The sequence below is a fragment of the Chelon labrosus genome, assembly GCF_963514085.1.
Source record: "Chelon labrosus genome assembly, chromosome: 6".
NCBI classification, from domain to species: Eukaryota; Metazoa; Chordata; class Actinopteri; order Mugiliformes; family Mugilidae; genus Chelon; species Chelon labrosus.
Window position 1 is genome coordinate 22,928,110 of NC_140342.1, and position 18,385 is coordinate 22,946,494.

Below are 18,385 nucleotides of genomic sequence, written 5' to 3' on the forward strand. Positions count from 1 at the left end.
CAGGTTATTCCATCGATGGATTTTTTTTCCCCCCGATGTTCACGGGCATATTCCAAGATGACAATATCGGGATTCATGGGGCTCAGATTGTTAAAGAGTGGTTCAGGGAGCATGAGACATCATTTGCTGTATGTGCTGGAGAAGGCTTTGTGCAGTGGTCAGACTCTCCCATCATCAATACAAGATCTTGGTGGAAAAATTCATGCAACACTGGATGGAAATAAATCTGGTGACGTTGCAGAAGCTTACTGAAACAATGCCACAGCGAATGAGTGCTGTGATTAAAATTAAAGGCGGTCCAATGAAATATTAATAGAATCTCAGCTTTGGTGCACACACACGGTGAAATTTACACCGGTCCATGTTACATTTTTTACAATTAAAATCAATCATATTCGATCGGGGTCTATCATATCTGATGCACCTGCTGAGGTTTCTTCCTGATTCATTACCTTCCATAGTTTCCATGGAGCTTCTCAGTATCTTTCAGCTGCATATTTATATTTATTTCTCTGTTTTGGCTTATCTCCAGTTGCGCCAGCTGTTTTCAAGCTCTGATAAAAACCCATCATACATTACATTGTCAAACTACATCGTATAGTTAGCGGCTAGCCGGTGAACACAGGCGCAGATATTTTCTTTCAAGAAATGCCCCGAAAGAGTTTCACAGAGATTTACATTAGTCACAGCGAAAAACTGCAAATAAATGCAAATGCGGCTCCACGTCGGCTTTATGTGAAGACGGGGAACATGTTTGCATATATAAAGCCTTCTACATATCATCTTCATGAGGTGATAACACGTCAGCGCTACTTGCAAGATGATGTACGTAACAAGCTGATCATGTTAAAGGAGATGAAGGCAGGGCTGATGGCGCACGGTTAAAAATAAATAAATGTGTGGAAAATGACGGCTGTTTGGTGACAGGAGAGTATACTATTATGCTTTCATCTTTGAGGGAGCTTGCATTGAGTAAAAACATTTAGTTTAAATGTAGTTTTATGTAAAGTAATTCAGGTTTTTGATTATTAATCGCAAAAGGGCTACAACAACATATCAAATGTGTCATTTTCTGTAGGTTCAGCCTGTGCACAGGTTACAGATGAAGCTCTGCGACTCTGTGAGTGTTTCAAGGTAATTACGTTGTCCAAAATCTAATTAAAATAAATACTAAATCATACGTTTCCTGCATTCCTAAAAGTCTGCGCACAGTTCCCTTTCTTTAATATTTAAACTCGACAACACTCCTGCACCTGCTAAAAATTTCATGGCACACCTTCCTGTAAAACTCCTGTTCCTCGAATATAAAGGTGCGCGAGCGGCACGTCCTTCTCACTAACTTCCCCCAAGGTGGTGATGCCATGCGGATGAGGAACCGGAGCCGCTGATGCATCAACCCCCGAGCGTGCAATACGCCATAAAATAATCATATTAGGAGGATCAAACAACTGGATGCAGCGATTACCGAGGGCCGGCGTGTTTGGGACTCTTGACGACGTGGAGATGCGCCGCCCGCGACCAGAAAGTCTGGATTAGAGCTGAAACAATTAAGTCGATTAGTCCGTGAGATGATGGAACAAAGGGGTCAGAAACGCTGCTTTAGTCGTGAAGGGGCTGAAGCTGCCAGTGGCATCTTCTAATTATTGAGTGCGTGATATTATTCCACCAAATTTTCATTTTAACTTGAAAACGTGCATCTTGCCAGCCTAGATGCTGACGTTGCTGAATGTAGTGAAGACTTAAGGGAGTTTCGTTGCAGTGAAAGTGGTCATGCACGGCAAATCTGAAGACATTTTGCCAAGGTTCTCTCGAGACATTTACGAGAACGGAAAACTGTAGTACAAACGAAGCCGTCTCTGGTGCAGAGGCAACACAAGACCAATAAATAGCAATGAATAATACACAATACACAGCTGTTCGAAGTTATTAAACTGGCGTCTTCATTCAGCATAGAGTTTTTCTCAAATGTCTTTTGGTGTTGGACTGTTGGCCGGACATCATTTTTAAGTCAGCACTTTGGTAAAGTTGTCAAAATTACATTTTTAAAGGCCAAAATAAAACCAAAACTAATCACAAAAATGAGAATTCAGAGTATTATTGAGGAAATAAAGTGAATGAATAAGTGAAACTTCCTCTTATTCATCAACAAATCTGGAAAGTGTGAAAGAGGTGCTCGACCCCTCCCAGCTATTCCGGGTGCAGGAGCTCAGTCGCCAAAAGCAGAGGACTCTGGTTGTAGTTGGCATCTCAAAAGGTGTGAAAATGTGTAACCAATATGTGAGCATGAAGTAACTTAGAAAAAGCCCTCCCCTCCCCTCTCCGGATAAGGGGAAGGTTCTAAAACAATCGAATCTGTCTTTAATCGCATTACGGCCGATGAAAGCTCCCGGTCATCTGATTTAGAAAAGGAAGTTGATTAGTCCTGTTACTGGATTACTGGAGTGAACTAGCTGCTGGGATGTATTTTTGGTTCTGTCTCTGCTGCGTCTATTTTCACCGGTGGAGGTGAGAAATTTGCCACTTTAGAGGCGGTGTTTTTTAAATGCAAAAGACTCTCCGCGGAGCTATCGAGGTGAGAGTGACGTTGTTATAAATTAAATGTACAAATGTTGTATTAAGAAATGAAATTGCGGCCTATCCCAGCTGTCACTGGGGCGAGAGGTGGGGTACACACTGGACAGGTCTCCAGTCTATCTCAGGGCTAACACAGAGAGACAGACAACCATTCACACTCACACCTACGGCCAACTTAGAATCACCAATGAACCCAGGGAGAACATGCAAACTCCACACAGAAAGGCCCCAGTCGGCCGGTGGATTCGTACCCAGAACCTTCTAGCTGTCAGTTTGGTGTTGGACTGTTGGCCGGACATCATTTTAAGTCAACGCTTTGGCGTTATTCAAAAAGTCAAAAATTTTCAAAAAAATGATTAATATTTGCAGAATTTCTTCCGTTTTCCAAAGTCAAAAGTCAAATCCATTCACACTCACAACTATGGACAATTTAGAATCACCAATGAACCCAGGGAGAACATGCAAACTCCACACAGAAAGGCCCCAGTTGGCCGGTGGATTCGAACCCAGAACCTTCTTGCTGTGAGGCATCAGTGCTATTATTCAAAAAGTCAAAAATATTTAAAAAAAAAAAAGATTAATGTTTGCAGAATTTCTTCCATTTTCCAAAGTCAAAAGTCAAATCCATTCACACGCACAACTACGGACAATTTAGTATCACCAATGAACCCAGGGAGAACACGCAAACTCCACACAGAAAGATTCAAACCCAGAACCTTCTTGCTGTGAGGCATCAGTGCTATTATTCAAAAAGTCAAAAATATTCAAAAAAATGACTAATAATGGCAGAATTTCTTCCATTTTCCAAAGTCAAAAGTCAAATCCAGACCGTGTGAAAGATTTTAGCACTTCCTGCGATTATACATCATCCCAAAGCTATTTCATGACATCCTTTCAAGCTGTGAGAGTAAATGTTATGTAATAATAATAAAGCAGCCTCATGAGAGCCATTGTACTTTTCCTTTTGTTACTTTAAGAAGATTCTGAGCTTTTACTCGAACACAATACTTCAGTGCTGGGCTGGCCGGTTTCTTTAAATTATCAAGAACTCGAATCCTTCGTCCGCCTCTCATCTGCCCGATCCTCCGGTGCCTCTTCACGTCTTCCTCGTCCATTACATTATCTCCCCTCCGTACGGACACACGCCCGTGTACCCTTCGCCGACCCGCCCCACGTTCTGCATTATGACAATTTTGGGGCCGGAATTCAACCGGTATGGTCTTAAGTGCCACCATAAATCCCCATTATCCTCAATCCAATACATCGATGTCACTAAATGATCCATAGCCCTTTCACACTGTACAACTAATACAGTCTTCAAAGCTCTTAGCCTTTCATTCTTCTCAATTACCACCGCTTTCCTATGCGGTCTCTCCTACACTCTGTCCCTCTCTCTCTCTCTCTCTCTCTGTCTAAATCCTCTTTCCGGATTTCTCTCTCCATTTCGTCAGCCTTCCCTCCGTTTCCTTCCCGTCTCTCCTGTTGCGCCTTGCAGTCCCCTCTTCTTTAATACCGGTCCCCCTTCACCTCATCCTCTCCCGCCCAATCTGCTCCTACTCAGCCACAAAGCTGCCTCACTTCTTCTTCTTCTTCTTCTGTGGTTTTCTTAATTCCCCTTCTGCTCTCTCTTTTGCCTTCTGTCTTTTATTTTTTTGCAGCTTCCATCTCTCTCTCGGTATATTCGCTTGCAGTCTATTTTTATGCACGCACACGCCACGCCGTTCATTCACTCACTCGTCTCTGTTCTCTGTTTTCTCTGCAGCCCCTCACTGTCACTTTCCTGATACAAGGCGTCTTTCTCTCTCTCTCTCTCACACACGGTCTCTCTCTACATCTGTGCCGCCACCATTCCCTCCGCTCTCTTCTCCGTCTTTCAATATTCTGTCAGTGAAGCTGTCGGGGAGACAGTGGTTAGCAGCAGCAGTCTGTACGCTCACACACACACACACACACACACACACACATAGACAGACTGCAAGTGCATGAATGAGAAGCTGTAATAAGAACACACTGACCCATAGAGCTCTTCCGCTATCTAGCCGGAGATGAGCACTGTGTGACAGTGTGTGTGTGTGTGTGATTATCATCTGTCATCTAGCAGTGTTTGCGTGTTGAACCGAGCAGGTTTGTGAGTCTGCCAGGGTGTGTCATTCCATCAATGACTGATTGCTGTTGTGCAGAGTCAGGACGGCTGGGCGAGGCCTCAAACACACCATCGTTCACATCTAGTTGATCTCCTTCAAATCTCTCTCTGTCTGTCTCAGTGTGTGTGTGTGTGTGTGTGTGTGGAGGGAGTCTGTTCTCCCTCCATTTAAAGGGTCAGTTTGCAAAATGTCCCCGTTCCTTCGGGTTAGCAACCTCATCACCAGTCCAGACGTCTGATTCGGCAAAACCCCGGATTAAATTCAACGCTGATTTCTGCACATACGCTGTTTGTGCATGGCAATAAGAAATATTAGCTCTATTTAAAGTGAGACTCCACTGATTCTATACACCGATCAGCCACAACATTATGACCACCGACAGGAGAAGTAAATAACATCGTCCATCTTGTGACAATCCAGTGTTCTGCTGGGAAACTTTTGGACCTGGCATTCATTCATGTGGATGTTACTTAGACATGTAGCACCCACCTAGACCAGACCAGGCACCCCCCCACTCCTTGATGGCAGCAGCCATCCCCAGCAGGATGCAGCCTGACACAGGCACACACACAAAATCGGTTTAGGAACAACTACAAAAAAACATGAAGAACGGCACAAGGTGTTGACCTGGCCTCTAAATTCACTAGATCCCAAACTGATCAAGTATCTGTGGGATGATCCACAGAGGCCCCTCCCCTCAAAGGCCCCCAACTAACAACATTGTGTTGCCAGACACCACAGGACACCCTCAGAAGGCCCATGTCCATTCTCTGATGAGGCACAACTGTTTTGGACGCACAAGGAGGAGACCTACACAATATTAGTAAGGTGATCATAATGTTATGCCTGATCGGTGTATGTGGCATTTAGTTTTCTAGTCGTGACCCTGATGCTGACGGCAGGACAAAAACAAGATGAACGATGTTGTCAAGGTTATCTCAATGTGGGCCTTGAGACAGCGTGGAGTTATAGGGACATGACACTTTCCCAGATAGCGACGTCTCACAAAAGACACAGTCAACTCTGATTGTAGGAAACGTAGGATCTAGTGTTTATCTACTGTAGCGTTTTTGGAATTTGACCCACGTAGACCTCTGTAGTTCTGTTCTCTTGGTTCAGTCCAACCCCATTGGACACTTTTCCGGAGCGAGTTTTGCCACAGAATTCAGTCATTGGATTTGTGGTGGTATTCTTCCCATCTGAGAACTCACAAGGACGTTGGATGAAGAATGTATAAAGGAATCAGAATAGCACCAGGAATCCCTCCATAGTACACACAAACAAATGCAAGGACACAGTGGTCTGATGCTTGCACAAAACTGCAACGGGCAAATATCTCCCAGAACCAGAAATTCTTGATTATTCTTTCGCGTGAAATCAGCAGCGTTGGGACCATAATGTCACTGGTTTAAAACTATTCTACGTCCATAGCTAAAAAAAACAACCCAAACTGCTCCCTGGGTGCTCCGTGTGAGCGCGCTCGCCACTCTGCGTGTTACCCATTGATGGGTTAAATGCAGAGGGATTTATAAAGAACAATAAAAAGAACAGTAGGTACGCCTTTGGTCCGCGCTACATCCATATTTCAGTTGAATTGTAGAAGAGTTTGTTTAGAAACAAACCGAGACGCCCCGAGGTCTCGGCCTGCCCGTTTGGTGCACATCAAGGTTCGGAGGGGCCGTGTTCACACTTGTTCAAATGAACCGCACTAAAGGAGCCGTGGAATGTGTGAACGCACCCCGAGGGGTTGGGGCTTCTGACGCTTCTGTTTTGAAATCTCCTCTTTTAAAAGCTTCTGTTTTAAAAATCTGTCTCTTATGTGCCAGATATGGTCAGCCGCCGAAAACACAGCTGAGGTTAGCGGACGACTGCGGAGACCGGAGAGGGAAGCAAACAATAACTACAGGTTCTGGGACAGAATACGAAGTCTGCTCATGGAGCTCCCACAACCTCTGCACCTTAACCTTCCACTGTGCCACGTATATATAGAGGCCACGCTACTCTCTTCAATGGCATTACATGCACGGTGGATATAAATAATGTAGTGTGGCTACATGCAACGGAAATGTAATTCCTGGGAGCGGTGCTATTTCTTCTGCTGCATGGAAACTGCACAGTAGGGTCTCCAGATTATCCAGGGTAATCCAAACATTGTTTCTGGTTTCTTTTTTTTTTTTATTATCTTAAGAAAATAGCATGTCAGAACCGAAACGAATAATAAAAAAAAACATCTGCATGGCTAGATATCATTACAGGTTACAGAAGGAACACGTCTCTTTGTATTCTGTGTGAATTGACCCTTTAAACAGAAATCCAACCCCTCTAAAGAGCAACAATCTCCACAAGCCTCTCCTTTCTCTCCGTCTCCTGTTTTTAGTTCAGCTGCAACAAAAGGACCAGATAATCTTTCCTCAGGCGGGCAGCCTTCCCATTCCTCCTTCTCTTTGTATCTTCGGTCCATTCTTTTGATTCCTTTCAATCCATAATTACAGCAAACACTAACACTGCCAAGGCACCAGGACACAAGATGGGCATTTTTGCATTACAAAGCCCGACTGCTGCCGCATCAATAAATCTTTATCATATTATATTAGTATAATTACTATGGAAGGGGCAATTGCAAAGAAGATCCACCGGTCTAAACACTGCAGTTTATGTGAAGAAGTAGGAATTGGCAGGACGGCTGCTGCTGCTGCTGGGGGGGGGGCCGCGCTGACAGACAGAGGGCGCTGTTCTTCCAGTGCAAACCGAGCTCGGGGCTTAACAGCGCTTCTTGCGAGGGCAGATGGCGGAAGGGGCGAAAGGGCGACAGAAACAACACTTCCAACATGTTTGTTCTGCTCAGTAAAGCAAAACAGAAAACCTCTGACTGATGAAGCAACGAGAAGCAGGCGGCGGGGAAGAGGGGGAAGGGGGGGAGGGGGGAGTTAACGGGAAATGCGCTTGTACTTTGGAGAAACGCCACAAATGCCAGTAACACTGGTGCGAGTCGGAGGCTACCAGTCGTTACCTTGATTCTCAGCTTATCTGTTAAGAAGAAGAAAAAAAAAAAAGACTGTTAATTTGTCCTCTCATGACATCCCCTCTGTGCTCCCTCCGCCTCCCCCCCCCCCACCTTTCTCCTCCCTGCTCATTTCTCCCGTTTATCTGCAACAAAAGACCAGTCAGCCTGACCTCATGCAAAGCTCTCTCTATCTCCGCTCCTCTGTTCAACCTCATCCCTTCATCCTCTCCTCCGCCCTGCCTTTTATTGCAGGATTCTGTCGTTATCCCCGGCTAGATCCGACCCACGCTATCGCTCGCTCTCTGTTGTTGTGTCACTCCCGGTTGCAGATATGTTGCAGTTCAACACACGCACACAGTCACATGAATAAACTTGCACCAACACACACGCGCAGCACAACAAAAGAAAACACCAGTAACCGCTTTGTCTAGGTACATGCATAGGCACGAGTGTGCAGGATATGAAGGGATAATGGAGAGAAAGAAGGGCGCAAACGCAATCACAGCATGTTTCTGCGCTCGCACACCCGAGCAGCATGCTCTCACACTCGCACACACACGCAGACACAGGTTTAGGACACGTAGAAAGGCAGCAGGCAATATGGCAAGGGCGCAACGCACACACACAGCATGATCTCTCTCTCACACACACACACACACACACAAAGCCAAAAAACCCACACAAATGCTCAACAGTGAGGCATATGCGCGCCACTGCTGCGACTGCGCGCGCTTGCAAATCCAAACCCAAGGCGGCCGCACTCACACGTCCTTGCATTCCCGCAGAACATTCCTCCGGCTCGCACGGATGCATACACTTCCCACACAAATCCGCACGCGGCCACGCCCTCGTACCTCGTCTCCAAGAATGCACAAGCCAAGAGCGCCGCAAGCCAAACGTGCAATTTTCTGACCTCACAAAAAACGCTCGCATCCCTCACCTGTCAGCTCCTCGTCTCCTCTGTACCAGTGCAGCTTGGCGGGGGGTTTGCTGCCGCTGCTGGTGCAGGTCAAGGTGACTTCGCCCCCCTCCGTAACCGCATCCTCAAAACCAGAGATCTGAGGTTTACTGGGCACACCTGGAGAGAGACAGGGAGGCATAAAGAGAAAGTGGTGAGAGAGATATAGAAGAGGGAGAACTTTTATGCTGCAGGGCTTACCTTGAAGCCAAAGAAAACGAAGGCCAACGGCTGAGCTCCGAGCAACGGCGTGTTTTGCCGTATCAAATTGGGGATAGATGGAGATCAACGGCGAAATGTGATATAGCATCCTCGGCATCACACGCGGGGGGCTTTGAATTTATTCGGTCAGTTCTGAAGGCTCTGATGGAAACCAGCCGGGAGAGAAATAATGATGCAGTCTTGCAAAGATTTGCACCCAAAACGGTTCGCAGCCGTCGCAGAGCAGCTCAAAATGACCTTCCAGAAGCATCAAATCCTCCGCCGGTATTAGAAGTGTTTGTCACGGCTGGCCCACTAGAATATTTCTCTGTTTTGCTGACAAGCGCCCAATTACGTACGGCTGTGCAGATAATGACTGTGTTTCGGTCTCAGAAGTAAAGGCAGAAGTAAGTTGCTGTTGCTACGGCTCAGTTAAACCTCTCCTAGAAGGAGATTGGGTTGGATGGGTCTGGGGTTAACATGCTTGCACCCTGTTTCCAGCCTCTTACCAAAAAAAAAAAAAGACAAACATTGTTTAGTTTTTACTTTCTTTGTCGTATGTGATGAATATCTTTGGGTTTTGTGATTCCTTTCGAACATAACAAGCAGCCTGGATGCAGTAAATTAACTCGGGCTGTCAAAAATCAACAGTCTCCACTGAGTCAGTGAATCAAAAGAAACAAATTGGCAGATTAATCCATAGGGAAAATATTTCTTGGTTGCAACCCATTGTGTAACAACAAGTTATTGGAATAATTAAGACTTCTCCATTCAGCAGCAGTTGGAATCATTTTTATACAAGGTAGCATGACGCCATAACTCAATTCAATCGGCTGCCTACTGCGACTTAATGGATATAAGTGAAAGCAGAAACACAGAAGTTTATTATAGCATTAGGAAAGAAACTGCTCTCTATGGATCCGGAACCAGCGCCGATTTATCAGCATCAAGCCCTATCCATCACCGTCCAGAGCCGTATGGAAACGCATACTGACGCCTTTTTTTTTTTTTCGCTGCTCAACAAACAGTCTGCGTTTCCACGATAGCGCGCGGCGCACTCTCGCTGTGCCTAATTTCTTTTCTTTATTCGTCCGAAAGGAGAAAAAAAAAGGTCAGACTCTGCAGCGCGTTTGTGTCTCGTGACAAACTTGAAAAACAGAGACTTCAAACCGTGACAGAAGCTGAATGCGGAGACAAAAATATTCCAGAAAATAAAGTGATAAAATCCTCCATTAACCTAACATAACAGCAGTACCTGTGGCGCACATATTAAGTATTCAAACATTTGCAACAAAAAGCCCCCCCACCCGAATGGCAGGACGGCTGTCTGCCCAGATGATTGTGGAGATGCAATTAATTCCGTGAGAATAATAATAAAGCGTTATCCCTTTAGAATCAGCGGCACGGGCTCTGTGTTACTTCTGACAGCCTTGGCATTTCTGCAGTTCAAGTCAGTCTGGTAAATAGTAACTGTTCATTCTCTATACTTCAAGTCAGTTCAAAATGTCAAGTAAATTAAATTTTGCAGAAATTATTAAAAAAAACTCCCAGAATTCATTATCTAAAAGCCTAGATGGGAGTTAGAGAGACTCAGTGAGGCTGATTGGATTTTTTTGGGGGGGTGGTACTTGTGCCTTAGGTGACAGCTTATACGAAGGACTGAGAGGGGAAGAAGGACAACATGAGCCAAAGGTCACATTCATAAAAAAAACTCCAGCCAAGTGAAACACCGGCTGAATTTTTCCTGATGCACCGATCAGGCATAACATTATGACCACCTTCCTAATATTGTGTAGGTTTCCCTTGTGCCTCTAAAACAGCTGTGACTCATCAGAGAATGGACATGGGCCTTCTGAGGGTGTCCTGTTGTTAGTGGGGGGTCCTATGGGTTGAGGGGAGGGGCCTCCTCAGTGGATCATCCCACAGATACTAGATCAGTTTGGGATCTAGTGAATTTCTTCATGTTATGAAGTTAAATAACTGAGGTTCAGGAACAGGATCACGCCTCAAACACCCAATTACCCGCACCTGCCTATATAGACGCACCTAACCTCTCCTCGCCCGTTTGACTCAGTTCTCAAACCCCTCCACCCCGACCCTCTCTGTTCTCTCTTCTCCTTTACAATCTCTTTGCAGGAACCAGGGGGTCAAGGAGCCGACACCTCCAGAGATATGCCCCCACCCTGAATCTCTCTCCCTGGGTTCCTACGTCCAGTTGTCCAAGGATCATCATCAGTTGCTACTCAATTCTCTTCTCCTTCCCCTCGACCCCTCGACCCCTCAACCCCTCGAACCCTCGACCCCTCGACCCTTCCGTTCGATCTCCGATCTTTCCCATCTCTATAACCTGGTCAAATAAACTTCTTTGAATATCAAGAGCCGTGGTCTTGTTAGTGAACAGTGAAGTGTTTTTGTGTGTGTGTCTGTGTCAGGCTGCATCCTGCTGGGCATGCCTGCTGCCATCAAGGAGTGTCATTGCTATGGGGTGAGGGGTGCCTGGTCTGGTCTAGGTGGGGGCTACATGTCTAAGTAACATCCACATGAATGAATGCCAGGTCCAAAGAACATCGAATTGTTACAAGATGGTCAATGTTATTTACTTGTCCTTTCAGTAGTCATAATGTTGCGGCTGGATCTGTGTATGTCACCAAAATCTGGTCAAATGTTGTTTGTGGCCTAGGTGGGTGCCACATGTCTAAGGTCCAAAGGTTTCCCAGAAGAACATTGAATTGTCACAAGACGGTCGATGTTATTCACTTCTCCTGTCAGTGGTTTTAATGTTGTGGCTGATCGGTGTACATCTTCCTCTCCAAGGGGTTTTTCTTTAAAATTCCAGCAAAAAGAAATAAGCCACTTCTTGCTTTACTGCTATGCTAACAAGTAGGAAGAAGAATCAACACAACAATCCTGGCAAACATTTCAGTGTCCACTTCGTCTTCACCATCGTGGCTGAAGGCAAGAGGAGAACATTTTTTTTTTTCCTACTCCATCTGGAGCCGTTGTGGGCGGCACTTTTCCCCAAGTGTTGGCGAAGTTTACTGCCGTTCTGGTTTTTGAAAATGATAATGAAACACTCGGCTTTGCCATCTAGAGCAAACTGGCGTCTTTGTCCATTAAGGCCCGGAAGGAGAGAGAGAGTTATGGACAAGGAGGAAGAGAAAGAAGATAAAGCTGAAAGAGTAGAAAGAAGGAAGGAAGGAAGGAAGGAAAGAAGTTAGAAGGTGGACGTCGATGGAGCCGAGGTGAGATCGGACGCCAGGAAGGATGATGAATTTCATTAAAAGACTTTTTCGCGCAAGTATTTTGTGAAATAATTTCCAAGAGATGCTTTTGTATTAAATTAAATTCTGTTCACACCACTGCAGATAAGACAAATAGAGGAACCAATAAGAAGCCCTGTGGACTAACCAAGGTATACATCAGGAAAAAAAAAAATAAAAACCTGGTCAATTTTTAATGTAGCGGTATTTGATGTAGTGCACCGTGCGCGGAAGCTCTCTGGCAGTAAAGTAGCATTGAATATTAATGAGGGAATAATACTGCACGTATAGAACTGGCTGGAGAAGCCCTGTCGAGACCCCTTCCTCTACAAGACGAAGAAAAGAGAATAAAGCCAATATAAATTATTCTCTGCTTAGCCCGAGACGGAGCGGAGGCACGCCACACATTTCATTCTCACAGACGCGCAGCTGTTTCGGACTGACCGCACTCAGCAGTTATGCTTTGGTGCGTAATTGTGTGTGTGTGACTGTCAGGGCCTGCACATGTCAAAACAAGGCGTAAAAAACACACACACACACACATACCAACACTGCTTTGCTATGAAGCTAGATATCTTTGCCTGGTTCTCCCATAGGGGTCCGCGCGTTTTAGACATTTTACCATCCATTTTTAATGTCTCGGCTCCCTCTCAGGGGTCATGAAATATGTATTGAACGCAGAATACAGTGTCACAGCCGTCAATTACAGCGAATAAAAAAATGCTTGACTCACAATTACCACAAAATTGGAAGCAATACGGAGGAGTGATTCTCATATTAATATGAATTTTAAGAGCTGTAGTCGACCTGCGTTCACCCTCGCGATCCCCCCTCCCTTGCATATACACAAACAGCATGCTAACATCGCAGGGCGCGGCGACATTTATGCTTCAAAGCGCCACCGACGAGCCAAATAAAAATCCACAGCAATGTGATACGTGCAAGGACGCTCCCACTGATGTTGATCCCCAAATTTGGTGGGACCCGGCCCTTTAGCCCCGGAGCTACGGAGCAGCCGTGTAAACATAAACTACCCCTCGCCCCTCCCTAAATATCTCAATTTTAGCATCTCTCGTTTCCACTAAGTGCATTCTCCAGGAGAATTAGCCAGAAAACCCTCCGCAGCTCGGGCTTTCATCCAAGAATTTGTTGGCAAATTATGATGCATTGAATTAGAAAACTGAGAGGAAACGACAAGCACAGATAAAAAATAAAAAAAACACTCCTCGATATCACTAATGAACTTACAGAACAAAAACAGTCTTTTTGCGTATCACTAAGAAATGCAAATTTAAGTCATCCAAGCCCACTTCTTTGCATATAAATGCAGTTTTTTCTTTTCCCGTGATCAACGCAGAGAACAACTCGATCTGATTAAACACCAATTTAGAAGTGGGATTGGATGCCCTGAAGTGTTGGCTGTAAAGCTGCCCGTCATAACCTCCCAGGAATATCTCACCAGCTGTCTATTCCGCGTATACACAACACCACCACCAACACCAAGTCTCCATTGTGCTTATGCGGCCATTAGCCGACGCATCACATTATTGCCAAGCCCGCAGCTTAGTTCTTTCCGTCTTCGGGCGAAACCGCAAAAGGCAGCCTGGAATAAGCCGACACCGAGCAGCAATAACAGCTCCACTAATAAAAATCAATACTTGAAAGACTATTTGTGGATTAGCAATCAATAAAAAAAGGCCCCACTCTTCACCGACGCGAGCGCAATTTATTGCAGGCTGTGGGGGAAGCATCACACGTAGGCAATAACATCCATCTCTCTGAAGATGAGTGGAGCTGGTTCATCTGTACACGAGAGTGATATGAGGTCACGACCTTACACAAAGGTTAACGGTATATAAGCAAGGATCTGGATCAAACTGGATGAAGCCGTTACAAGGAAGGCTGCAGAGTCCTAGCAGCGTGCCGTCAAAGCAGTTTTCTTTTTATCTTTAATTCTTCAAATTCCACATATAAAGACGACGTTACTGATCTTAAGGAGCCCAGGATGAGCTGGCATCAGGAAGGTTGTAGTTTCAAACCGGCCAGGTGTCTTGGACCTTTCTGTTTGAAGCCTTCATGTGCCTACGTTGGTGTTCTCTGTGTGCCCTAGCTTCTTCACATCGTGCAGGTCTCCCTTGTGCCTCCAAAACAGTTGGGACTCATCAGAGAATGGACATGGGCCTTCTGAGGGTGTCCTGTGGTGTCTGGCAACACAATGTTGTTAGTTTTGGTCCTACGGGTTGAGGGGAGGCGCCTCTGTGGATCATCATACATATACTTGATCAATTTGGAGGCCAGGTCAACACCTTCTGCTGTTCTTCATGTTTTTTTGCATCCCGTTTCATGCATCCTGCTGGGGATGGCTGCTGCCATCAAGGAGTGTCATTGCTATGGGGTAGGGGTGCCTGGTCTGGCCTAGGTGGGTGCTACATGTCTAAGTAACATCCACACCAATGAATGCCAGGTCCAAAAGTTTCCCAGCAGGGCACTGAAGATGTTTTAAATGTTATTCACTTCTCCTGTCAGTGGTTTTAATGTTATGGCTGATCGGTGTATGTATGGTGATGGCCAGATGACGGGCTGTACCCGGCCTCTCGCCTGATGCCAGCTGGAGTAGGCTCCCTGTGAGCCCCGACAAGGTCTAATGAGAAGATGCCTATCAAGTTGCATTATGTACAACGCTGTGTTCATCCATTCTAGGAAGCCAAAGTCTTTGCCGCTCTTCTTTTCAAACCCCTCCTCCACAAGTCCCCTAACTTGATGAAAGTCAGCTCTGACTTACTGAAGTATCAACACCGCTTCATGCCGACAAGCACCTTTCCACAGAAAGTCACAGTTACAATGGGCATCCACAGGGTCAGACTTCATTTAGCTCTGAAAGAGGGCATACTCTGCAGGGTAGGTGAGGCTAACACAAAATCACAGCGGCGTCTCAAGGTGAAATTTTTTTTTATTATTTTCTGAGTTAAGGTGACCTATTCTGTAATTTGATGCGTTTACATTTACTGTGTTCTGCACAAAAGGGGACCGGTATAAAAAAAAAGTTTCAATTTAAACAAAAGGACGACTGGAGGAAATGTGAAAAGAAGCTTCAGGTGAGCCGTTTCGCTTTGTCACAATCCTACAGGTCTACAAGATTAATTATAATAGACGGCAGTCGAGCTGATTTGTAAAGATGTCGATCAGTCTCAAAGGAGATGTGTCTGAGGGGGAACACAAAGAAGGAGCAAATCTTCTCCTGCAGCATTAGCCCTCAGCGAGAACAAGGAAATATTGCCAGACAGGCCTGTGTTGAAACACAATATGAAGAAACCTTGGACAGACTGGACACAGAATGGTTCATTTCTGTGTCCAGAATAAAAGTTTAGCCAATATTGAACATATTGAATGAAAAATTTTGGAAAAAAAAATACCATAAAGATCAAGTTCTCTTTTCACATGCTGCTCGAATTAATATAAAACTATCCTTGACAGCTGGATGCACGCAGTCCAGAGTTTATTTTAAGGGCTGCAAAAGTTGCAACATCTGTTTCTTGAAAAATGAAGGTGACAGATTTCCCCCCAATGTGCACAGCGTACACATACACACACATATATGCACACACACTTGTGTTTGCGTGACCCACCTAGCACGGTGACGGTGGCGCGGGCGGTGCGGACCGGCATGGTGAAGATGGAGCAGGTGTACTCGCCCTCGTCGGACAGCTGCACATCGGCGATGGTGATGGAGAGCTCGGTGGATGTCGAGCGGTGCAGCTGGATGCGGTTATCTCTCAGTGCTGAGGAAGGAAGAGGAAGAAGACGAAGATGAGGAGGAGGAGCAATTAAAACGATGCTTTGTGGCTCGTTAAAGAAGAAGAAGTTTTATTAGGCGCACTTTAAATTCGATTGATTCTTGTTTTCTTGCTTTTAAACTGTGGCAGGAAAGAGGTAGAGATAGGAGGATGGAGAGGAAGGGAGAAGGGGGAGGGGGGTGAGGAGGTGTCAGACCGGGGCCTTTGGGTAGGAAGAAGGAGAGAGGAGAGCGATGCACATAGATAGAAGAAGAAATGAAACAATAGAAGGTAAAGATGTGAGAAGAAAAGCGAAGGAGGCGACACGAGGAGGAAGACAATGGAGGACGGTTAGAAAGGCAGGTGAGGTGGGTGGGAGGGTGATGAGAGAAAAGGAGAGGAGGAAAGGAGGTGAGACGGTGTGAGAGGGAAAGAAGGAGGCGAGAGGGAGAAGGCTGTAAAGGAAAGTGGAGAGAACGAAGACGAAGGAAGTATGAAGTGAAAATAAGTGTTTTAAGGACGAAGAGTGAGAAGTAAGAAAGACGATTCAGATGGAGAAAAGGAGGAGGTAGGGAGGGAGAAATGATGTAAGAGAGAGGAAGAGGAGGCGAAGGAGGAGTGACGAAGACGAGGTGAAAGGAGTAAAAAATAGCAAAGACGTAAGCTCGAGCAAGGCAAAAGGAAAACAAAGAGCGAAGGGAGAGAGAGCGAAGAGGAGACACAAATTGAGAACGAGAGACAAAAGAAAGAAAGTGCATGAAAGAAGGAAAATGAGAAAGAGAGAAAAATAAAACACGAGGAAGCACAAATAGCAAGAAGAATAAGGAGGCGCCCATGGGGGATGGGTGGGGAAGGAAGACAGAGAGAGGAGAGGAGACAGCGGTGGTGGTGGTGGTGGGGGGGGGGGGGACATAAGAGAGACATAAACGGCTTTGTCATCAATGAGAAATCCAGCCATGAAAGAGAGACAGAGAGAGAGGGAGAGGGAGAGAGAGAGGGAGCACAGGCGACCGAGATAGATGATGATGATGAAATGCTACGAAATAACCACTCGTTTCCGTGATAGCATTGACCTCTGCGGTGTTTGTGCTCTCTGATTGCTGCCTGTCTTCCCATCTGCCCGTCTGTCTGACTCTCTGTCTCGGGGAAAGGCTTTTTCAGCTTTGTTCTCCGTCGAGTCGACTCAAATAATGACCGAAAGTTTAACAACCAGACTAAAAGACAGCAGGTGTACCTGCAAGAAGCAAGAAGAAAAAAAAACTGTTGAGGGCAAGTAGATTGAACGGCTCAATAGATTCGTTCTCGCAGTCAAAGTTGTTTGAAGTTACTGCAGAGCTATACTTTGATTGGAGTCAGCTAAGCTAACTGATGCATTCTGGGTATTGCTAGTTGTCCTAGGATGAGAAAGGGAGGTATAACCCAAAAAAAGGCAAGTGGACATGTAGGGTTTCTTGAAGACGTTCTCCAGTCGTCAAAGCGGCTCCTTCGGTTCTGAATGACTCCCCACCTCCTTAAAAACGACGTAGAGAAACCCAACTTGTCAGCTTCTAACTTCTGCCGTTGCACAGTTCGAGAACAACCATCGCCTTTGGCTGTTCCAGTGAAAAAGTTCAAGTCAAACTAAAACCAACTGACTCTAACTTGCTTCCCTATTAGGTGCAGTTTTACTACACCCCGAAATCCGTCTCTGAACTCACAAACGTCTTAAGTTGGCTGTTGAACAAACTGATCCAAACACGGGGATTAACCCACTGAAGGGAATGTTGAGGAGAGGATGGTAAAGCTAAAAAATTCGAATTCAAACACAAGAGCGAGTTGATACGGACGAACAACGGAGATCAGACAGCGACCTCTGGTCATTAGGTGCATTCACGGCTCCTACAAGCTTCTACCTGGCAGCGGGAAGGTTGACTAGTTGACCGCCAAGCACTTGGTCTGAGAAACAACTCTCCTCTTGTAAAAGGATTGAACGTCTGCCAAAGTAGTCTTAAAAGTGCAAACGCCAAATCTGGCAAGAAAACGGTGAGTAGCCCTGCTGACCCCTTCTTAACTTTTTGAGCCGGTCGGATCACACAGGAATCCATCTTCCCAGAGCACAAGCTATGTTCTTGTGGTTGAACCGATTTGGTGTGACCACTCGGTGTCCTAGGACAGAGTGTTTTGTGTGTGGGACAACATTCAGAAGAGGTTGAAAACAACTCTGGTATGTGCCTCTTCTGACGACACTGGCTAGGGACACTGACTGCAGTCTTGGTTTCAAAGCTCCTCAGATTGTAGTTCAGTCTATGTCCTACCACAAAATATGGTTGATCTGATTGCCTGTCACAAACATTTCAAATAAACCAATCAGGCATATCATTATGACCATGACCAGGAGAAGTTAATAGCCTTGACCATCTTGTGACAATTCAATGTTCTGCTGGGAAACCTTTGGACCTTAGACTTGTAGCACCCACCTAGACCAGACCTGA

The 18,385-nt window shown here is 45.6% G+C and overlaps 1 protein-coding gene across 3 annotated transcripts in view; it reads right to left on the minus strand.

The window, feature by feature from the left end:
• cadm3 (cell adhesion molecule 3) overlaps positions 1-18,385 on the minus strand; it is a 95,673-nt gene that overhangs the window by 18,576 nt on the left and 58,712 nt on the right. For all 3 annotated transcript variants that reach the window (XM_084547109.1, XM_084547108.1, XM_084547110.1), the window contains exons 4-5: positions 15,768-15,920; positions 8,663-8,800 (exon numbers count right to left, since the gene is read on the minus strand). In XM_084547109.1, the coding sequence (XP_084403235.1) occupies positions 8,663-8,800; positions 15,768-15,920 (291 nt within the window). The remainder of the gene's footprint in view (positions 1-8,662; positions 8,801-15,767; positions 15,921-18,385) is intronic.